Here is a 24,788-nt window from a genome sequence, read left to right as displayed (position 1 = left end):
TTAAAAAATGTACAAACATATATGAACTATTTTAGTTTATTTATTAATCAAATTTAGAACCGAACTTAAATTTCATATCACACTCAAGACTTCTCTAGGAAATAATGCTCAGATGAACAGCTTATAATTTATCAATCCAGAGGTGTATTATCATGAATCCAGTCTGAAAAATGCGATACCGAAGTATAAACACTTGGTATACGTAAACCACCACAATTATCCGATCCGAAGGACATTATGCCAATCTATATTGAATATAAATAAAAGATGCAATTAAACATAAATAATTTGTTTTATAGTTTTATTTTCAAGGTAAGTAAGCGTTTTTAAAGCAAAACAAAATCAAACTTTATGTATTATAATAATTTAAAAGCTAAGTTCACCTGTGAATAGATTCCACTTTCTTGGATAAACAATGGAGCACCTCCAAAACCCTGACAAACGTCTTTTCCTTCGCCTCCAGCGCACATCCACTGGCCTTCTAAAAATGAAAATTGTTGAATAGAATTTAATTGACAAGTAGTTAAAAATCGGCAATGAATTAAAAATAAATAATAGACTTTTATATAAATCAATCAACCCAAAAGAAAAAATAGAAGTTAACGATAGCAGAATTTTTAAATCCAAATCACAAAATAGATTTGAAATCAATGGCGGATCCACGGGGGGGGGGGCGTAGGGGTCATGATCCCCCCCCCCTGAGAGATAATTTGTTTGCTTTTCCGTAAGAATTCCCTTCAATTCAAAACTAATCGTATTGCGTTAATGGATATGACCCCCATTATATTTTGAATTATTTATTTGTTTGTATATGAAAACAACATTTGTATTTTACTTCCTTAAACTTTGTTGCTGCTAAAGGTACTACTTTTGACTGGAGATTGGACCAGGAACATAATTAGAATTGGATATTCAACCCTATTTCAAAAACACAGCACAAATTGACGATCCAGGGGGGGTCATATGAGCCAAAAAGCTTATACAGTTAAGTTGTATAAGTAAAGATTTCCTTTAAAGATTTATTAGTAATTTAACGACATTTACCAAAAATTGGTTTGCTGTCAAAAACAACTCAAATTTTTATTTTCGCTCAATTTAGAACTTGAAAAAACTTTAGTCATTTTAAATTATTTTCATAAGAAATGTTTCTAAGAAAAAGAGCAATTATTCAAGTTCTTAAGAAGAAACCTTGAATAAGAGATCATCAATTTTATATTAAGTTGCCTTTGAATTCCTTAAACTAGCCTTCAACTTTATTATTACATTTTTTTGACACACAAAAATAGTAATTATTGAAGTGATTTTTACTGCGAACTATAGGAACTATATAGCAAGTTTTGCATTAGTAAACAATTTCAAACTAAAGTTTTTAATCAAATATGATATTACGACGGTAGAGAAGTCGAAAAAAGTGGGTTCCTAGATTCCTTCCGTCTGTCTGTCTTTCCTGGCCCCTACAGTCCGAACAACTGATTGAAATTAAGATTTTCAGCTGATTAGTGCAGGGGGTTTTTATCATTTCCTTAATACAAAAAATAACACAAATTTTTAGGTTCAAACATGTGAATTTTCTAAAACTTTCTCAAAATTTTATGTTCTTAATTTGGCTTCTTTCTACAAAAAAAACATATTTTCGTATTGCTCCAGAAGGGTACCCCTCAAAAAAATCTTTATTTTGTTTTTAAGATTTCTCAAGAATTCTCAAGATTTCAAAATTCTTCTCTTTCTGTGCATGCTCTTGTCAATGATCAAATTGATGATGATTTTTTATGATCAAAAATGTATTTTTTTTATTTTTAATAAAATACTAATTTTGTTTACAAAACTTGATATCTCAGAAAGGGGACAACATTTTTTTACGAAATTTAAATTTAAAATGTTCATATATTTATAAGCTCTTTATTTAGTGCTTATACCAGAAATATTTTTAAGTCAAAACTTAAATGATTTTTGAAAAAATAGGTTAGGTAATCTAGATTTGTTGACAAATAAAATGGCATTTAAATTATTGAGAAGAACTTATTTTGGAGGTATGTACATTTTTAAATCTTAAAATAAACAGACTTTTTGGAAGAAATTATCAAGTTCTTGTGACCCAGTCGTGCATTTCATTTCTTTCAGACGCGTTTTCTGTTGAATACAAAAGATCTCAAAAAATTCAATAAATCTACGTTTTGAAGTGAATTTGCTTTGGATGCTCTAGAACTGAGATTCAAACATGAATTTCAATAATACAAATGTCCCAAAAAATCAAGTGACACTTTTGTTAAACTAATGGCTAACTGAAAAACATAATAAAAGTTTCATATCTATTGATATAAAAGCTTTGAAACGTGTAATTTGTGAGTGCTACAAAACTTTTCTTCCCAACTTATTTGTTTGAATTTATTTTGTTTAAATACAACTATTTCCTTGAATTCAAGAACCAAACTTTTTTGTCTCTACAATTTTTAAGTTTTGTTAACGCCTTTATAAGATCTTAATAAGCAGATTAATAACGATAGTAATGAGAGATTCCCGGAAATTAAGTTCGAAAAAGCTACGTCAAAAAAAGTCCGACATTTTTACATTCAGATCTTCTCTCATTTTCTGGATTTATAAATTTTTGCAGCGTTCTTGGCATTAATAGAAATGAAAACAAGAAAAGTGTGTATTGTTTTTGGAATAAAGCACCGTTTCAAAACAATTTCCTTCGGCGCGAAATGCACCAAAAACCCTCTAAGCTATTGTATTTTAGCTCTTAAATATGGCATATTTAGACAACTGTTCGAATCTTGAAATGCTTTCTAAATAATTTGATAGCTAAAGTTGTCATTTTAGCAATTATTAAATTTTGTTAGCATCCTTTACAAAACATTAGAGAACATTTTTAAGCGGTGAGTAAAAACTCATCTAAGTGTGTGACCCCCCCTGATGAAAAGTCTGGATCCGCCCTTGTTTGAAATACTTAGAATTATAGATTGGATGAAGGAAGATCGAATTTCTCTCCTCTTAGAAACATCACGTTTCAGTTTTAGTTACTGATTAAGCATTTAAAAAACGTAACTTTGCGGAAAGGGATGTGTGAGCTTTCTGTGCAAAATTATGTAAACATAGTTCATGTATACCAGGTAATTTAGAAGAAATCATCCAGAGCGATATTTTTATTTAAATATTTCCAAGATTAGCTCTTACAAACAAAAAGATAATATTACATTGGTGACCGATAATAACTTCCATAGGATATTTTTAATAATATGTAAATTTTTTTGTATCTAAAGCACTTAAAAGAGTTATTTGATGGACATCAAATGACAACAAGTCTGGAGAGAGAAGCAGAAGTTGTGGGCTGAAAATTAATTCCAGCAAAAAAAAATTATCAGCCTCGGAACCCGACCATCCTCTCAAATAAATATTTCCTAGTAACCGGTGGAAATAGTGGAGAGCTTTCAACACCTTGAAAGTATCATCTCCATCGAAGGCGGAACAGAACAAAACCTCATCTGTCGCATCGGTAAAGCAAAAGCGGCGTTCGGTATGTTGTCGAAAATTTAAAGGAATAACTCTATCGGCTTAAGAACAAAGCTACATCTGTTTCGCATAAATGTCGTATCTATGTGTGCAACACTTGGAAGGTTACTTCAGCCATTACAAGATACCTGCAAGCCATCGTGAATAGATGTCTTCGTAACATCCTAAAGAATTTCTGGTCAAACCGTATATCAAATGAGGCCCTTCATAGAAGGAAAGGCAAGGAACCTATAGACTCTATAATACGAAGGAAGGTGGCAATGGATTGGATATAAGTTTCGCAAAAGGTAACGACTGCATTGCAGGCCAAGCAATTCAGTGGAGTCCGCTCATACAAGAATTAAGAAGAGCTGGATGACCGAGAAGCACATGGCGCAGAACAGTCGAGCGGAATCAGCGCCACTAGGCAAAAGTTCGAGGGAGATGGCGTAGGCGTAGTAGAGGCCCTATGCCCCTTAAGGTGTTCCCAACGGACTTTACAGGTCTGAGGACCTAAGTTAAAAGGGTTACAACCAAATAATTATGTTTAAGCTTTTTCGGTCTTTAAATGTAACAAAATATTAAAATCAATATTTCTATGAGATGAAAAAACTTTGAAGTCAATATCTTTCTTTTTTCTCAAGATATTTATGTATGTATGTACATATGTAAGTTAGAATTCAATTTTTAGTCCTTTTTGGTATTTTTTGTTTTAGTTTTTTTTTCTAAGAAACTGTTAACTAGATTTTTCTTAAAGTTTAACAAAATATTAAAACAAATCAACATTTGACAAATGAGCAGAAATCCAATGTTTACCAGTTTTAAGTTATTTTTTTATTAGATTTCGTTTTTGTAATAATAATATAATCTATTCTATATATATATATATAAAAATCAATGACACTTTTCGTTGTAATGTTATAACTCAACAATGCCTTTACCGATTTGGCTAATTTTAGGCTTGAATTATTAGTGGAAGTCCAGAGAAGGTTTGTACGTAGAGAAAATTAAAAAAAAAATCTTGAAAAGGTGGAAAATCAACAACTTTCTATGCTCTCATATACAAATTATTTGTACTTATACTAAAAGAAATCCCAATTTGTTGATTTCCTTATAAATTTACATACAACGAAGCTGTAATAATAGTTAAGATATGTGTCTAACGATTGTAAATAAAGCATTAGCACAATTGGGTATGATCGCACCAAATCGTGAGATACACGATGTTTTTGATCGTGAATTGCAACGTGAGCATAAGAGTTCAATTCTAATGATGAAACGTTTATTTGTACAATCGAATATAACCAAATTGAATATTCAACAAAACCATGTGTAAGACACAATCATGAAAGCCGTTTCCAATAATACAGGTAGATTATACCTTTTGGATGTACCTGGTGGTACAGGCAAAACGTTCGTTGTATAATTGATTTTCGCGACTATTTGATCGGAACCGAAAATTGAATTGGCACTTGCATCGTCGGGAATTCCTGCTACATTATTAGATGGTCGCACCGCACACTCTGTATCAAAATTGGCATTGAATGTACGATTGATTAAAACTCTAACTTGCAATATTTCGAGAAATTCTGTTATGGAAAAAGTTCTGCGATTAACGTCAAATATTTTATGGGATGAGTGCACAATGTCGAATTTAATCGAATTTAGTAACATTGCCTGTCATTTCTTGATCAACTTCTACTATGCGTATGCACCTACATAACGATGCAACTGCTCATGAGTTATCAAAACAATTGTTAGAAATTGGTCAATGCAAATTACCAATCGACAGTATCAACGGATTGGTCACTTTACCGAACAATTTTTGTACAATTGCGCTAGCTATAGATGAGTTTATTGAATGTGTTTTTCCGAATATTCTTCAGAATTACAGAAATCATGATTGCTTGAAAGAATGCACCATTTTAGCACCGAAAAACATTCATATCAATGCTATTAATTTTCAAATTCAAGCGATACTGCCAGGTGTAGTCACCGCGTATAAATCAATTGACAGTGTTATGAATCAAGATGATGGCAATGAATTATCCAATTGAATTTTTAAATTCATTGGAACCAGCTGGTATATCAACACATTGCTTGAATCTTAAAATTGGTTCTTTGATTATATTATCGCGAAATATTAATCCACCAAAACTGTGTAATGGCACCAGATTTGCAGTGAAAAAGTTATTGCCAAATTTGATTGAAGCTATAATTTTAAATGGTAAATAAAAAGGAGAAGTGTGTTTGATACCGAGCATCCCTATGATTCCAACTGATATGCATTTGAATTCAAAAGATTACAATATCCTATGCGTTTATCATTAGCGATGTTCATAAATAAGGCCAAAGGGCAAACCTCACGTTTGTGGTGTCAATTTGGAAGAATCATGTTTTCCACATGGCCAACTTTATGATGCCTGTTCCAGATTGGGTACACCCAACTGTTTATTTATTTATGCTCAAAATGGAAAAACTAAAAATATTGTTTATCCAACTGTTTTAGACTAACCTATATACATAAACCATCACCTTAGTAAGAGTACCCAATTCTTTTTTTATTTTTTAGTTTTTACTCTTTGCTGACAAATATAATATAAACAATATATCATTTGGGTCATTTAAACTTTTAAATAGCTAGCAATTTAAAATATTTTTTTGTTTAAATAAATTAACTTAATAATCTTTTCTTATTACTATGCCTTATGCGTAGCGAACGTAGCACGTACCGAGCCGCTAGTTATATAATAAAGTTAATTTCAATAACTTTTCTGTTTCCGAGATATCGGGTTTTCCCATAAGGAATTGACAACTTTAAATTATTTGTTTGTGAACCTTGTATTTTTTTATCAAATTGTCTTTGTCAATTTATTGGCTAAACGTAACAGTTTTATCATGGTAAAGTTCACCAATAAGGAACGTCTGCAAATTATAAAAAAAAATTCTACTGAAATTTGGTGTCGCAACTTAAAGAGCTTATTTTTGGCCCAATGCATTCGTCAATATACATTTGGTTCATAAATGCCAAGTTTATCCACTGTTTGGTGCGGTTTGCACCATATTGGGCCATATTGTTTTCTTGACTATGACGATCGTTACTTACATATATGTATGTATGTAAATGGCGCCAAGATGACCGATTATATTTAGTCGGAATTGGAAACTATAGGTTTGGACAAAATGGGGTTTCACCATGAAAGCCACACCTTTAACTGAGTAAGTTTGATTAGAGGGGGCTAAATTAAGTAATTAGTTTATGCCAACAAGCCAGCGACGTTCCGGTCAAAATGTTCAACGAACAAAAATTTGGTTTCAAGTCCATAATAAAGTTTTTGAAATATCTGAAATGATTCTATATTAGAAACCCCTTTATTTTAGTCCATTTCCAAATTTTAATAACGTTTTTTGTCAGTTTTTATTTTTTATACAAAAATGTCAATAGGATTTCCCTAAAAAAAATTACCTAATGTTTAGAACAATATTCTGTATAGAATAAAATAATTATATAATTAAAGTTCTTATTTCCGAAATATTGGGATCAAAAATCAATTTTTACCAATTTTTAGTAGGTAGTTATTTTTGCATGCTTTTTTTTTTGTTGGCACAAAAGTAACTGCCAATTTTATATTCCTAAAAATTGTACTAAAAGCTGTATTTTTCGTTTCATCTTTCTAAATTTTAAGCAACTTGACGTACCAGTTCATTCATTTATGCTTGATTGCATTAAGGTCAGGTGACTTTTTCTACATTTTGAGCATCTTAAAGCATTGTTGGAGGCAGCAAACGAGAGAGGGGGAAGAGGTATTTCCACTGCGATATTTACTATGGTGACTGCTACCGCGAAAACCAACAGCTATTATTTGGATGCGGCATTGTCATTGGAGCCAGACTAAGGCAAGAAGTCTTAAGCTATAGGTGCATCAACGAGCGCCTCATGACTATACGCATCAAGGCTAAATTCGGCAACATTTGACTGATATGCACGCACGCCCCCACAGAAGAGAAAGATGACAACACCAAAGATATGTTCTTCGAGCTCTTAGACAAATCATATGAGCAGTGTGCTAGCTACGATATTAAAATTGTCCTGGGCGATTTTAATGCCATGCTAGGAAGGGAACACATATTTGGTGGAATAATCGTGAAAAACAGCCTGCACGTCAACACTTCCGACTTTGGATTCAAAGATTTTGCTGCGGGGCGAAATGTCATGGTAGACAGTATGCGTTTTCCGCACCTCAAAATCCATAAAGGAACTTGGAGTTCTCCAGATCAATCTACCGTCAACCAGATTGACCATATTGCGATCGACGCCAGACACGCTTCCAGCATCATGAATGTACGAACTTTTCGAGGAGCTAATATTGAATCGGACCACTACTTCGTTGTAGCTAAGATAGCACTTCGGGTTTCCAGACCCAAGGCAAAACAGTTAAGTGCTGCGAGAAGGTACAACGTCGAACCGCTACAATCGCCAGAGATCGCCAAATCCTTTTCCGATCGAGTTACAAGTAACCTCTCTCGAATTTCTCTGCCGCCAACACAATGTATCGAAAACCAGTGGCAACATTGCCAAGATGCAATCAGAGAAGCCGCCTCTGATGTGCTGGGTTACAAGCAGCCCCCAACAAGGAACCCCTGGTTTGATGAGGAATGTTGGCAGGCAAATGCAGCCAAACAACAGGCATGCAAAGCGGCGCGCACTGCATAGAAGAGGCGAGAGGAACACCGACTTTTCAGAAGGAAAAAGAGAGGGCATAAGAAGCGTGCGGTCGAAGATGTTGAGAGGTTTAAAAGCAGGAATGAAGTTTGAAAGTTTTATGAACAGGTGAAACGAAATTCACAGGTACATACACCTATAACCGAAGACTGCAAAGACGAAAGTGGAACATCATAGTCGAACCGCAGTCAATGCTGAGGATATGGAAGGACCACTTCTGCAGACTGTATAACGGTGGCGACGAACCAATTCCGCTGTTAGGCAGGATGATCCATTCAACATAGACGACGAAAGCCAACAATCCTGTAATCCCGACTTAGACGAAGTAAAGATTGCCATATCTAAGCTGAAGTCTAATAAAGCCGCTGGAGCGGATGGATTGAATGCCGAATTCTTTAAAGCAGCTGGAGATAAGTTGGTTAGGAGAATGCACCAACTTATCTGTAAAAAATGGTCGGAAGAAAGCATGCCCGATGAATGGAACCTCAATATTGTTTGCCCGATCCTGAAAAAAGGAGACCCTCTAAACTGCACCAACTATAGAGGAATTACAACACATAGTCTACTAAACATCGCTTACAAAATCTTCTCTGCCGTAATATGTGATGAGCTGTCATTCGATTTTTTTAACATCGTACTTGAAAGGATAGTGCAGAGCCCACACATCAACACTAGAGGCACTATCTTTCAAAAGTATGTCCAATTACTAGCAAATGCTGATGTCATTGATATAATCGGAGGAACTTAGCGTGATGTCAATGGGGCTTTTATGAGTATTGAGGCAATTGAGTGGTAAAGTCCTCTCTCGAGGGACAAAAGTGTTGCTTTATAAGACCCTTATCATCCCATAGTCCTTCTATACGGTGCAGAAGCATGGACTATGACAAAAGCAGATGAAAGCACCTTGGGTCGGTTCGAGATAAAAGTTCTTCGTGTGATCGACGGTCACGTAGGCATCTAAGGGGAGTGGAGAAGAAGATGGAACGACAAGCTGTATGGGCTGCACAGCGACGTAGACTGATCCAGAAGGGTAAAAATCCGAAGACTGAGATGGCTGGGTTACGTAGAGCGCATGGAAACCGATGCTCCGGCCCGGAAAGTCTTCGAATCCACACCCACAGGACAGCGCAGTAGAGGAAGACTGCTGATCAGGTGGCGCGCACAAGTGGAAAGTGAACTCACCCAACTTGGAGCGCGAAACTGGAGAAATCTAGCTAGGGACCGCTAGGGAAGTTTGTGGGGTAAGGCCCTAGTTCACACAGGACTGTAGCGCCATCTTAAGCAAGTAAGTAAGTAATTGCTTAATTTTCTAAAAGTTCTTTCTGTATCTTTTGATGTTATTGTCTTTAATATAAAATGTATTTGAAGTCAATTTCGATATTGGTAAACCACAACACATATTGACACCTCCCTAAAAACCTTAGATTTAGATTCAAGAGCATTTGAAACGTTTGGAAATTTCAAAATACTCCTTTGGAATTATTGCACCGATTATAATACATAAGTTTCTATGAAAAGTAAAAAATGAAAGCCTTTCTGCTTGGATTCATTCTTTAAGACTTTTTAAAATGCAAATGCTCTTACCAATTGAATTTGGAGATTCCAGTGCACCTGTAGCTCCATAATTTCTAAGACACATATCCCAACTAGTAAGTGGTACATCCATTTGAACCATATCAGAGGCACGTTTACTCGATGTTGATATCTTTCCCCACCCAGCTATTATCGCCCTCTTTCCAACAACTAAATTTGTTCTTGATTTAAGTAAACAAATAGGTTGTGTTGCAACTGTGTAAAAATAAAAAAAAAAACAAATTTTAACTTTTAAAGATCATAATTTTTATTTATCAAGTCAAAACAATAACTAGTAATTGAAATGGACAAATATCATATTGTTTTGTATGTTCTATGTGTTCCAATTTTCTTCATTTTTTGAAAAGCTAAATTTGAAACACATTTGTAATGGTAAAACAATAACAATTTTAATAAAAACTTTTAAACTTACCCGAATAATTAAACGGTGTTTTTAACACAAGCAACGCAATGTCGTGATGGTACTGACCCTGTTTATAATCTGGATGAACAATCACATGACTAATTGCATGGTTCACCGCTCTTGGAGCACAAAATCCAGTACTGGCACAGTCTGGGTCTGTAGAAGTGTCATACTCCCCGACACGAACTGACGATCTTTGTAAAAACAAAAATATATAAATAAAAGAAAATTCAACATGATCGACGGTGATTTAAAACAAAATTGATTAATTACTTTATAATAGTAGGTATTGTAAAGTATGTACAATTATCTCTAGCATATCGAAATGTAATTATTATGTTTAAAAAAATAGATTTTAGTAGATACCTAATTGTTTTTCAATTTCGTATTTACTTTTTATATGAAGTCAACCTACGTAAATTTGATAGGATTCTGAAGCACCAAATTTAAGCCCCAAAAATTGTTATCCAAATTTCCTTTTTTAACTTATTTATTTTTGAGTTTCAAGAAATGAAATTATCACATTCAAGACCTGATAAACATCACATTCAAGTGTTTTTATAGGTTTATTTAAGAATCTTATGATAGTGTAGTGCTACGATGCATTCTGAAAAACACATCGACTTGTTTGATTTTAACAAAATAAGCCGCTCATGCTCTTAACTTTTAAAACTATGAATTTCTACCTTCTATGTCCTTGCAATGTTTATTAGGACTTAAATCCACTGATGTATTAATTAGAAGCATAAAAAAACCATTGTGCAAACATCACCTTCAATTAACCTTTGTTAGGCCTCAAAGACTTAGTTTAGTTTTCTCTACTCTAAAAAATGTATGTTTTCAGACAAGATACAAATAAATGTCCTCTTCAACTAATTCCCCAGAATGGATAGCTCCTTTTCTAGGACTTCTTTCAAAACCTCCGGTATTATTTTTTAGTTAGTATACTAAATACGTTAAATATAATCTATGATGCATTAAACAAATATTTAATTTTTAAAATCTTACAGCCGATGACCATCAGCCTTGGCCAAAGCACAATGAGCAGCTGTTAAAATAACTCGACGAGCAATGATCGATCCAGCACAAGGATATGCAAAACTTCCCGTATTAACATCTAAAAAATAAAATAAAATATTTAATTAAATTTGAAGACCTAATAATTGATTAAAAAATATAAAAAATACTTACGTTTAAATCCCACTCTGGCAATAAATGGATATGAACCTAAACCTTTATAGAAATGGCCTTGTACCAATGCCTTACCACAGACTTGGTTCTTTTCAAGTGGACTGCTGGGACAACACACGTAAGGTGTATCCTCTCCACTGCCACAAAATAGAGTCTTTTCTCCGTAGAAACACATCTTTGCAACTTCATATATGACCAAAGGGCATTCGTGCATTGGACTGCATTCAGTTCCGGCTGCACATTCAGTAGTAGAACCATAATAAGATCGTTCCTTAGGTAGATCACGAGTCAAGTAGCTTGATCCTTCGTTGGAGTGAACGAGAAGACTGTCTTAAATTGAAAAAAAAAACATATCTCACTTAAAAATTATGCTTATAAGAACAATAATTTTGATCACTTGTGAATTTTACAAACAGCAATTGATTAAAGTTTAACAGTTTTGAATTTATTTAAATTTTATTGTTTTAACAGCAATTACATTACTCAAAATTAAAATTTTATATTTGTTTTAAAATCAATTGGACCAATAATTTTAATTGTTATGCTATAAATTATTTCAATTCGTTAATTGCTAACCTTAACACCTAATTTTTATCCAAACTATTATAAAACAATATTTTAATTTTACAAAGTTTAAAATTGTCATTTGGTAAACTTATTAGAAAATAAAATGCATTAAGTAATTCAATTAATATATTGAGGGGGCTTTAAACACCATAGTTCGAATTAGTGGCCTGTAGAGTGTAGAGTCTTATATTAGATCTGACTAGAATTTAATTCAAAATGAATAATAATTGCTCCATTTATTATTACTGCTTCTATTACTATTTTCTATGGTTTGTCAAAGAAGGAAGGTTAGTAAAAGTATGCCTATGAGAATAAGGCGGCAGAACGTTTCCAGGAAAGCAAGAGTGGAAAGGGAGGTAAAAATCCAAGAACTTTTTCTAAATCAATTTAATTCTTTAATTTCACCTGTAATTATTCCAGACAGTTTAAATTACTCGTAATCTGTTTCCAAGTTGGATTAAGGGCACCTTTTTTTGTCATTAGGAGACGTTAAGGAAGGGATTTTAAATGTTAAATCAAGTCTAACTTCAGGTCCGGATGGTATTTCATCCTATTTAATCAATACATTTTTTTCTTTAGTTGAACCTCTTCAAATTTACCATTTGTCTCTTTCAAACGGAGTTTATTTAGATGACTAGAAGTTTTCGTTTATAAAACCTATTTTTAAAGCAGGTCAAAAACATAATATTGAGAATTATCTTGCAATCACCAAACTTTCTGCTATACCGAAGCTTTTTGAGTTGATTGTAATAAACAAAATTTATTTTCATGTTAAAGAATTTATTTCTCCATGTCAACATGGATTCGTGAGTGGTAGATCTACTAACACTAATTTGTCGCTTTTGATACAACATTTGTCAAATGTCTTGAAATCCGGTTTTCAGGTTGATGTAATTTATACTGATTTTCGGAAAGCGTTTGAAAGTATTTGTATACCATTTCTTGTTTAATACATTATAGATTCGGGTTTCATTCAACTTTTCTCAAGTCGATTTCAAGCTATTTGGTTAAAAGTAAACAAGTTCCAAAAATTTTTAACTCGCTGTTAAATAAATAATTAAATTCACATTATACAATATGTTTGTGTTGAATAGTAAGATACCAATAACAAAAGCTGTTTTCAAGAATTAACCTCACAAACGAAACAAATCTCTTAATGAAGCCAAGGACTCTATTTACTTTTTAGCAACAAGACTAAAATGCACAGTAAATGGGCAGGTTCAAACAACATAAGGGACTTCGTTTGCAGTCAAGTAATTGGTTTTTGACGTTTTATGAATTTCAAATTCAGAACTTTACTTCTCAAACCTCTATTGTAAGTTCATAGTACAAAAACTACTAAACGTTTTTGCCTACAAAACACTTTTCACTTGACTTGATAGTTAGGGAGATTTTTCTTGACTAACTTTCCAGTCAACTTTCCAATAAGGCTGCCTTATTTGGAAGGCAATTTTTTGGCAGCTGGCCAATTAGATCCGAGAAACTTACCTTACTTTCAAGACCCCTATGTGGCCTGAACTTGCCCAATGTTATTGTCGAGTCTTAAACTTCTCCCAAGTCAGTCAAAATATGTAGGTTCTTTACTTAAAGAACACGATTTAAATACATATGTCATCTGAAATAATTAAACATTTGTTGCGTGTTCAACTCATCGTTTGTTAACATTTAAAACAAGACAACTTTTATTCTTGTCTTTATTAAGTCTTCTTGCAAAAAAAGGTTTTCAGATGTTGAGTTAATTCTTTTGAAAACTTTAATATCATCCGTCTTTAAATATAAGTGCACTTTGTATGTTTCAAGTAATTTATAAATAAAAATTGTCCTAATTCACAATAAATGGACTTGAACATTCATTACGAAATATTAAACTACATTTTGTTTTTCAATAATGATGCAATCCAATTTAAAAAATTAGGTAGGTTCAGACGACATAAGGGAGAATTAAGGCGAGTTTCTGGTATCTCATTGGACAGCTGCCAAAAAATTGCCTTCCTATAAAGGCATCTTTATTGGAAAGCTGACTGGAAAGTTAGTCAAGTCAAGTCTACTTCTTTTAAAATGACAGTTGATCAAGTTTTTTCATTCAACAGAAAGCTGAACTTTATTACTTACTTATTTATTTATTTTATACACAACTTCATTTAATGCTTTCTGTAAAAGGATTTCTTGTCAATTTGGAAAACAAATGAGTAATAAATAATATATATAATAATAATATATACATATAATATGAAATTCAAAATCGTGATAAACTTGATAAACTTGTAGCTTTCCTGAAGAGTTTTTTGTATAGACATTTAGGTTGATAGTAGTCTTTGCACGATCAATGTCATCGACACATGCTTGTAATTGAACCGGCTTTTGAAAGATAGTGCCTCTAGTGTTGACGTGTGAGCTCTGCACTTTTCTTTCAAGTACGATGTTAAAAAATCGCATGACAGCGCATCACTTTGCCTAAAACCTTTTTTGACATCGAAAGGTTCTGTTAAGTTGTTTCCAATCTTTATTAATTAGAGTGAAATCTCCATGGTCACCCTGCACAAACGGACGAGTTTGGCAGGAATGCCAAAACTAGACATGGCTCTATACAGCTCTTCCCTGTAGATGCTGTCATATGCGACTTTCCTGGTCTAAAACCACACTGATAAGGACTTATCAGGTTGTTGACGATGGGCTTAAGACGTTGATATATTTTGGCAGAGAAGATTTTGGAAGCGATGTTAAGTAGACTGATGCATCTATAGTTGGTGCAGTTTAGAGGGTCTCCTTTGTTCAGGATTGGGCATGTTTTCTTCCGACCATACCTTACAGATAAGTTGGTGCATGCTCTCAACCAAATTATCTCCAACTGCTTTGAAGAACGCGGCATTCAAGTCATATACCCCAGCGGCTTTATTAGACTTCAGCTTAGATATGGCAACCTTTACTTCGTCTAAGTCGGGAGGACTTGTTGGCTTTTGTCGTCTATGTTGAATAGATCATTCTGCCTGACAACAGAATTCGGTTCGTCGTCACCGTTATACAGTCTGCAGAAGTGGTCCTGCCATTTCCACTATGATGTTTCCACTTTCGTCTTTGCAGCCTTCGGTTCTAGGTTTATGGACTTGTGAATTCCGTTACACCTGCTCATACAACTTTCGAACTTCATTCCTGCTTTTAAACATCTCAACATCTTCGACCACACACTTCTCGTGCTCTTTCTTTTTAATTCTGAGAAGTCGGTGTTCCTCTCGTCTACTCTGCTCATAGACCTCATAAGCAGCTCTCCTCCTTCTATGATATTACACCATAAAGATTTTATTTGTTTAAGATTGCAAAAGCATTTAAAATGACAACTTGAACAACTTTAATTGGTCAAAGTAAAGAATTAATGGAATCAATAATCAAGCTTGGAAAACAAAACAAAAGAACATTATACAATGAATACAAAGGAACTTCCCTAGTGGCACTATTCCTTGAGAAAATTTTCAATAGCTGTCTTTTTCTGGTCCATATTTCTTTGGTATGGAGAAAAGTGAAAGTTGTTTTCATACTTAATGCAGGAAAATACTTCCAAGTAAACCATAAAGATCTTAGATCTATAAGTCTATCGTCATTCCTCCTTAAAACCTTAAAAAGACTGATTGTTACATTCAAAAGCTAGTAGTACGTACAAGTCAATGGAAAAGGCGTTAGAAACCTTGGTACGCACCATCGAATACTTCATCCATCATAAAATATTCAATAAAAAGACTCAAAATTCAACAAATTAGAAAAAGCAGAATATTTTTTGACAAAAAAGTTCGTGTCATCATATATGGTTGAGCTTAAATTTTAAACATTAAACGTTATTATTTAACTAGATATTGTTTAATATTCATGGCAACTGCGAGTACATACACACTGACTGCTCTGGACTCAGATAGAAACTGCCTTCAGTCTGAACCAATAATATACTTACTCCATGATGGGAAAGGTTTCTTGAACATGGGAGTTGAATCAAATGTTGTGTGCGTCAAAATACACAGAATGTCCCACGGACTTCTATCAAGAAGAAAACCAAGTATTATGCCCTTTTGATTAGTTAGAACAAAGCATTTACAATCCGTCAAACTTGATACACAGATTTTCTATGCGTATAACGAATTTTATGCAATCTACATAAGTGCGTAAGTTGTTCATTTTGACATTTTCATTTCAGTATTATTCAAAAAAAAAAAATACGTGATTTAGTATTAATTTCCACGACGACGTTCGCTGATAAAAATGTAACTAACGGAGAACGTGAAATTCATTTTTCTACTAGTAGTACAAAAAACTCTGCATAAGGGTTGTGTAAAATTACAATACCCCAAGCACAAAGTCATTTTTATAAAGTGTTTGTACCTTTGAATAGAAGCATACTAACCTAAATGCGTTTGAGAGTTTTTTTTTTTCAAATACACTTTTACGCAAATTTAAACACATTAATAATACTGGTCAACATAAGGTAATGTATGTGGCAATCAAATTATACTTTTTTTTAGGGTTGTAATGGCTTTATTTTGAACACCACTACAAAATGAATATATCACGCCTTGTTTTTAAAATCATCCTGTTATTATTCGAAAAAAAAGGATACAATGCTTTTTGAGACTATTTAAATTCATAGGTTTTTGTTTTTTAAATGAACTTCATGATGATGATGATGTTCCAAACCTACAATCCCTTTTTCTGTATCTTATTTATTTTTTAAAAACTCCGTTGTAGGTCTTCACGTGCCATACATCGATTAAAAAATATTTCTGAACAGAAAAATGTAAAACTGTAAAAGCAAAATTTGATACGAGTTCGTAGTCTTGTTATAACCTTAAGTGGCAAGAGTATGGTAACTCAGACTACAAGATATTATAATGGATTTTTTTAGAACATTAAAGAAAAGCATTTTTACTATTTTCAAGAACAAGAAGACATCAAATCATTTAGTTTTCAGTTTTTGATCAAAAACAAATAAGAGTAATGAGTTATAAAAAAAATACAATAGTAGACAATCTTAAACTTTTGAAAAATTACACTTTAAACCTTTTTTAACTTTTGTTTGCCCAAATTTAGAAGTAAAAAATGCTTGTTTTTAACTGTTCTATACAAATCCGTCATTAAACTTTGTCGCCTGAGTTATCGTACTCTCCCCTATTAAGTTTTTGGAACATATTAAAAATGTAAGATAACTAGCTTTTACCCGCGACTTCGTCCGTATTGGATAGTTTTTTTTGTATAGTAGTATGAAAAAACCTAAGCTGTACTTTTTTGTACGTATGTTTGAATTGTGCTGAGATGTGATGAGGCTATACTTAGCGTGATTCTCATAGGTTAGGTTAGGTTAGGTTAATACATTTTAAGAAGAAGATAGGTTACTGCAATACATTTTTATATGCGACGTTTTTTGTTTTTCCTTCCTTGGCCAGAACGTAAAGATTTTGTGGGTTTAAAACTTGTGAACATGCTACATCTGAAAAACAGTTTTTTTTTCCAAATTTGCACCTGAAATTTTCAGCGTTTGCCCCTGAACTTTATTATAAATGTAACGCAAATGCTGCTTTAAGAGGAAACTACACTTTTTTAAACTGAAAAGTCATGATTATAGCTTTTATAATATTTCATACTAGGTGAATAATCTGTAGCAGTGTACCTTAACATAACTTTGGTGAGTCAAGATTTATCATTAACAGGACTGAAACACCAATATTCAATCTCAACTTATGAGAAGGCGGCCCTGATAATTCACTCTATGGGGTATGATGTTACTTGCTCCATGTCCATAACGTTGTCTACTGAGAGGTATTCGATGATATCGCCCTCCACGTCTGACATAATTTGTTCGTTTATCTGGCTTACTATCTCAACTACCTCATAAGTTGGATCTAAAATTGCCCTCTCACACAACCAATCCCTATTGCCCATATTTGTATGCAGGTTTGGGTAGACATTACATTTTAATTCATCTGTGCTACAGGCAATTTAACAGAATTCATGACTCAACGTAATCGAGCCGTTGAGGTCAAAAGTAACTCATGTATTTTCTTAAGTCTCAAACTCTCTCTTTACCAAATTTCATTTAAATCTGTTCAGTAGTTTAGGCGTGAAAGCCATCGGCCCACCTGAAGTTTCCCATGGGAATGCGTTATTTTCCCAGGATAAAAAGTAGCCTATGTCCTTTCTCGGGTATCAAAATATCTTCATACTAAATACCTACAGATCCCACTGGAACTCCCAATACACCTCAAATTGTTGCCTCAGATTTAGCTTCCAATAGTGTCACCGTTACAGGAACTGTAATAAACAACGTCATCCCTATCAAAGCTGTCTCCAAACCAAAAATAATTTTTATATCTCGTCTGGACGCAGTTACTACGCCAGAAGATATAACTTCCCACTTAGTATCTACCAAGAGCATACCTTCCAGCTCATCTATCAGATGTACTAAGATCAGTAAACCAAAAAGGTTTGTTTCCTCTTTTAAATTAATAACGAATCCCACTTACTTTGATTCTAATTGCAATCCAAACATATGGCCCGCAGAGACTTTAGTCAAAGAATTTACTCAAAGTCAAAAACAGGGTTTTTCTTTGAAAAACAAATCAAAAAACTTAAAAGGCTTGCGCTCTTCTACCAAAACGTAAGGGGACTCCGTAGCAAGACTACTGACATTTTTCTTAACTCCCAATCATTTCCACACGACGTATTCGTTTTGGCAGAAACGTGGCTTAATTCAAGCTTTTCCGACACAGAACTTTTTAGTCAAGAGTTCGAAGTTTACAGAAACGATCGTCATGTTGGTAATGCAAAGGATTTAGGTGGAGGTGTTCTCATAGCGGTAAAAAATACATATTTCTCTTCTTCTGTATCTTTTTCATTTGTATGTACATTTTTTTTGACTTATGTAATCACCTTACTAATCACAGTAATTCCTTTGATTGCTTATATAATTTTGATTTCAGAAGAGCCAATTTCCAGCAGTTGTCTGAAGATTTAACCATTTCTGGAATTGCTGATACACTAGCATTTTCTAACATTGACGAAGCAGTTTCAACTTTTTATAGGATCCTTAATTTATGTTTTGAAAAAAATGTATTGATAAAGAAATCAAGAAATACAAACTTTAGCCATCCCTGGTACACGAAAGAATTGCGTTTACTGCGTAACAAAAGAAATAAGGCATGGAAAACGTATCTCAAAACTCTGTCTTCAGTCAACTTCTCTTTTTAAGTTGAACTCTTTAACCAATTTAAATCTCTTTCTAATTTTGTATATGCTTGTTATGTTACTGATATGGCCACCTCTTTGAAAGAGGTGGAATTATGGAATTTTGTAAACTCAAAGAAAAAATCAGATGGCTTTCCAGTTAACTTCACTTACAAGAACCTTTCGATAGATAAAACTTTTGATATCTGTAACGCTTTCGCAACGAATTTCCGTGAATCATTTGTTAATAGCCCTCAAGAAGTTGATGAAGTATATTTTCATAATCTTCACACTTTTTCGCAAACTAGCTGTAGTCACATACCTGTGCTACAGAGTACTAAAAAAATGTAGTAATGCTTTAGTTGAACCCCTTACGTTTTTATTCAAACTTTCTCTAAAAACAGGCAAATTTCCCAGTATATGGAAGAAGTCATTTCTAACACCAATTTATAAGAAAGGTAACAATTCAGATATATGCAACTACAGGCCCATTGCAAAGCTTTCTTGCATTCCTAAAATATTTGAACAAGTTGTTTGTGAAAGCGTAGCATATTTTAGTAAAAATATCATTTGCGAACAGCAACATGGTTTTGTGAAAAAAGATCAACCGTTACTAATCTCCTCACATTGTCAAACATATGTTCAAAAGCTTTAGAACGAGGTTATGAAGTTGACTGTGTATACACTGACTTTTCTAAAGCTTTTGACCAACTTAGCCACGGAATTATATTATTTAAACTTAAGGCTCTTGATTTCCACCATTTTTAGCTTGGATTAAGTCATACCTTGGAAACAGATCCTACGAGGTAAAATTTAGAAATTGTCATTCTGAACCTTTTGTTGCTCAATCTGGTGTTCCACAGGGAAGCCATCTTGGCCCTTTTCTATTCATCCTGTTTATTAACGATGTATCGTCATGTCTACGCTCAAGTGAACTTCTCATTTTTGCTGACGATATGAAGATTTTTAAAATAATAAAGTCCAACCATGATCGTATTCTTTTACAAGCCGACATTGATAGTTTCACATTTTGGTATGGGAAAAATAGCCTTTTACTCAACCCTTTAAAATGCCAGACTATAATTTTCACTAAAAAACTAATCAGTAACGTATTTGACTACTGTATATCACAGCAAAAACTCTGCCGTGTCTCCACATTTAAAGATTTAGGTGTACATTTCTGTTCAAACTTAGAGTTTACACATCACATTAATTTTATTGTTAATAAGTCAAGTTCTATGCTTGGTTTTATAAAACGCTGGGCAAAGGAGTTCAATGATCCCTATGTTAATCTTTCTTTGTACAATTGCCAAGTTCGTCCTCATCTATGCATCGCAGGTATGGAATGGACTTCCTATTACGAAATTCATAGAAAACGTATTGAATCAATTCAACATAATTTCATTCGCTTTGCCCTAAAAGGTCTTCCTTGGGAAGATCCCTATGATCTGCCTCCCTATGAACATCGTATTCTACTTCTTCAAATGCAATCTCTCCATCAAAGGCGTGTTAATAATGACTTAGTTTTTTTTCATCAACTCATTAATGGTGAAATTGATGCACCTTATTTGCTATCTTGTGTACATTTGAATTACCGGGTCGGAACTCATCACCTGCGCACATTTGAATTTATACATATTGACTTCCATAGAACTAACTATGGCAAGAATGGAGCTTTAAGTCGAATGAGCATTTTATATAACTTAAACTGTTCATCGATAGATTTAAATTTAAATAAGGTGGGATTAAAATCATTGTTTAGAACCAGTGCTCCACTATCGTAAACGTTCTCATTTTATTTTTTGTTCTGTAATAGTTAAATGCTAATTTTGTTTTGTATTTTGTGCGTGTGTTAGGCTATATTTGTATTATTTTTTACTAACAACTAACACATGCACTTATGATGAGCCTCTGACCGTAGTTTGACGCTTGTTATAAGCTTACTACTTTCTGAAATTCTGAAGTGTAAAAGAACTAATGAGATATTGCAAAAACTTAGTGATTTTCTAAAACGATTCAAAACGTATCTATCTTAGAGATGAAGATTTTTATTTTGCAAAATCATATTACAATTTAAATAAGCCTTAAAAATACAGTTTTTGTTATCTTCAGCATTTTGAAAGGGACATAATTTTTAAAATTATGATGTGAATTGTGATATTCCATTTAAGGATATCTTAATTCGTTAGAAACATAATTTTGTCGCCCAAAATATTTGCTTACATTAGTTATTCAGCAGTTAAGAGCTGTTTAAACGAATATATGTATTTAAATACTTTATGCATATAACAGGAAATTTGACTGAATTTACGCGCTATTTTTGTAAAATCACTTTTATTTACTAATAAAAACTTTGACTTTAAGTGCAAAATGGTGAAAATTAAATTTCAGATACTTTATAAGCCGACCGATTCACTTTTTTGTTGTTTATTTAAAAAGAATGTTAGAAAGAAAATTTTGTTTTATTATTGAACATTTTTAAAAATCTAATCACTTTTTTATCGTACCAGACCTTATTGACTTTATCGTAGTTAAAGGTATTAAACGAAATCATATAAGTGTCGAAGGTAATTACGATTTATCATCAGATCATACTCCAGTAATTTTATCACTGAGCGAAACAGAAATAATAGAAAAAAGTAATCCCAAGCTCGTGAATAACAGAACAAACTGGAACGAATTCAGAGACAAACTTGAAAATTTTATAAACCTAAGATCCCCTATGCAAACAATTGAACAAATTGATCATGAAGTAGAACAATTTATTGCTGATGTGCAGCAGGCTGCAGAAGAAAGTACTCCAACTATTTCGAATGCGAGAGAAAAAGAAATAAAATATCCTATCGAAATAAAGGAGTTGATATTGGAAAAAAGAAGAGCTAGAAGAAAATGGCAATCCACGAGATTCCCAGATGATAAGGTAGTTTTTAACCGTCTTAACAACGAATTAAAAAAAAGAATCTGTGAGTTTAAAAATGATTCACTAAGTAGATTCCTGAAAAGTGTGACGACGGATGCTTCTACAGAATACTCCTTATGGAAAGCCACTAAGCGCCTAAAAACACCTCAGACACAAAACCCGCCGATAAAATCTCAAGATGGTAAATGGATCGGAAACCCGAAACAAAAGGCTGATCTCTTTGCTGAACATCTCGCGAATGTTTTCAAGCCATTCCCAGCAAGCCCTTACAGTTTGTTGACAGAAACGACGAATGTGAAATACCTTTTGTCACGCTCAAAGAAGTAAGAAGCATGTGTCAACATAAGTTGTCAAACAAAAAATCACCAGGGTACGATCTTATAACTGCACAGGTTCTGAAAGAAATGCCTCTTATAGCCTTCAAGAAACTCCAATTTATAATAAACGCATGCCTTAAACTAAGATATGTGCCACATCATTGGAAAATTGCGGAAGTCATTGTTATACCTAAACAAGGTAAGCCACCAACAGAAGTTACATCTTACAGACCAATATCGCTTATACCAATCATGGCAAAAGTTTTTGAAAAACTGCTACTTAAAAGGCTTAACAAAATAATTGAAGAAAGACTAATTCCGAGCCATCAGTTTGGATTTAGAAATAAACATTCCACGATAGACCAAGTGCATCGAATTACGGATGTTGTGGAAAAGGCACTTGAAGAAAATAAAGTATGCTCGTCTGTATTCTTAGATGTTGCTCAAGCTTTTGACAAGGTTTGGCACTTGGGACTTGAGTACAAACTGCATAGGGACTTCCCCAGGCAGTACTACGAAATACTGAAATCCTACGTTACGAACCGACTCTTTAGAGTACGGTACGACCAAAATTACTCGGAACTTAAGAAAATTGAAGCCGGTGTACCACAAGGAAGTGTCCTAGGACCAACCCTGTTATATACAGGGGATATTCCAGTGGACATCAACGCTATCATGGCCACCTTTGCTGATGATACTGCAATATTGGTGCCAGATAAATCCGTTACGAAGGCTACACAAAAATTGCAAAATGCAGTCGAAAAAGTTAGTGATTGGACGCACAAATGGCGTATCAAATTAAACGAAACAAAATCGACGCATATAAACTCTACAAACAAAAACATAAACAATGTTCCAATTTTTATAAACAGTACAGAAGTACCTTACTCCAATACCGCCAAATACCTTGGAATGAATTTGGATGCAAAGCCTAAATGGAAAGAACACATCAAAAAGAAAAGAGAAGAACTAAACTTGAAGTACAGAAAAATGTACTGGTTAATAGGAAAGAACTCTGACCTATCTATCCAGAACAAACTAATGTTATATAAGCAAGTATTGAAACCCGTTTGGACATATGGCATCCAACTATGGGGCTGTACAAAGAAAACAAATGCTGAACCCATCCAAAAATTCCAAAGCAAGGTCCTTCGTGGAATAATAAATGCCCCTTGGTATATAAGAAATAGCGATCTACATCGTGACCTTCAAATTGAAATGGTTACAGAAGTGGTTAAGAAACACACTGTATCACACAATCAGCGACTGCAAAGTCATACTAACTCTGAAATGGAGACCGTATTAAATGTACGAGACAATGTTCGGAGATTAAGAAGAACCAAGCCTCATGAGCTGATGGGCTAAAAGCTACGGGAAAGTGTTATAACCTTAAACTTCCCCCAATGCGATTTTAAAAATTAAGAAATAAAAATCATTTGTCGATCTTTCATAGATTGGTCCTGATTCACCGGTGGTTTTAGTGCGGTAAGAGTCCCACACTACTCGGTACCGATTCTTACCGAGTGTCTTTTGATTTCCATCGGATATAAAAAAAAAAAAAAAAAAAACTTTTTTATCGTGATAAGCAAAATAAATCAGTTTCCAAATATAATGTATTTTTTTATATTGAAAACTGCTAAGGTATGTGTACGTATTTATTTAACTTACATATTTTCACTTTTTACTAACTTTTTTCTTCGGTAAAAGTTTAATTAAAATAGGTAGATGCACTGCTCAACAAGAACTTATTTCATTAGAAATTTAGATTATTTTGAATTAGCAGTTTTGTTTATTTAATCAAAACTTGATAAAATCTAAACGATATTGTTTTTAATCTGCCTTTTGTTTTTTTACTTATTTACAAAAGCAAAAATTGATTTTAAACAACAAACACATAGAATTTTGAACAGTTTGGGATATTTTTGTTCTAAATTTTGTTATAATTTTCAATAATTAAAAATATTTATAATTTTCAATATTTCTTTAATTATTTGTTAAAAGTATGTAATTTAATTGTTACAAGTACAAAATGTCATAGGTTCAACATAAATACAAAATAAGTACTAAAAGAAGGATTATTTACCGAAATCGCCTTTTTCACAAATGCCGCCGATAAATAGAGTTTGAAACGTTACAATCCATATTAAATTTAATTTTATCCAATATTGCATTCTGTATAGTTTTAAAATTAGTGTTTTAATTTATTAATAACTTATGAATTTGTCCTGTTCTGTTCAACTACGTCGATCACTTTAAACTGAAACTGAATGAATACGTCAAACTTTAACTGAAATTAAAATAAATGTATCAACCGATCGACATAAAAATACCTTCGTGTATTAATTGTCAAAAGTATGGAATCTAACTAATCCATCAGTATTTGAG

General features: G+C 33.3%; 1 protein-coding gene across 2 annotated transcripts; it reads right to left on the bottom strand.

Annotated features, from left to right (window-relative positions):
- Positions 1-20: 20 nt before the first annotated feature.
- Positions 21-24,788, bottom strand: LOC129951076 (chymotrypsin-like protease CTRL-1). Of its 2 annotated transcripts, XM_056063086.1 has the most exons (8): positions 24,734-24,750; positions 24,487-24,666; positions 11,400-11,729; positions 11,217-11,325; positions 10,218-10,402; positions 9,797-10,000; positions 384-481; positions 21-245 (listed from the first exon to the last, which is right to left on the bottom strand). In XM_056063086.1, exons 2-8 carry the CDS (start codon positions 24,572-24,574, stop codon positions 132-134), a joined length of 1,128 nt encoding a protein of 375 aa, XP_055919061.1. In that variant the 5' UTR covers positions 24,575-24,666; positions 24,734-24,750; the 3' UTR covers positions 21-131. The 2 variants fall into 2 exon arrangements, with proteins under 2 accessions (XP_055919061.1, XP_055919060.1); XM_056063085.1 differs by having other exon boundaries at positions 24,487-24,788.

This window comes from Eupeodes corollae, chromosome 3 (genome assembly GCF_945859685.1).
Source record: "Eupeodes corollae chromosome 3, idEupCoro1.1, whole genome shotgun sequence".
Taxonomy (NCBI): Eukaryota; Metazoa; Arthropoda; class Insecta; order Diptera; family Syrphidae; genus Eupeodes; species Eupeodes corollae.
The sequence above is the reverse complement of the archived record's forward strand: the minus strand, read 5'-3'. Positions and strand labels throughout refer to the sequence as shown.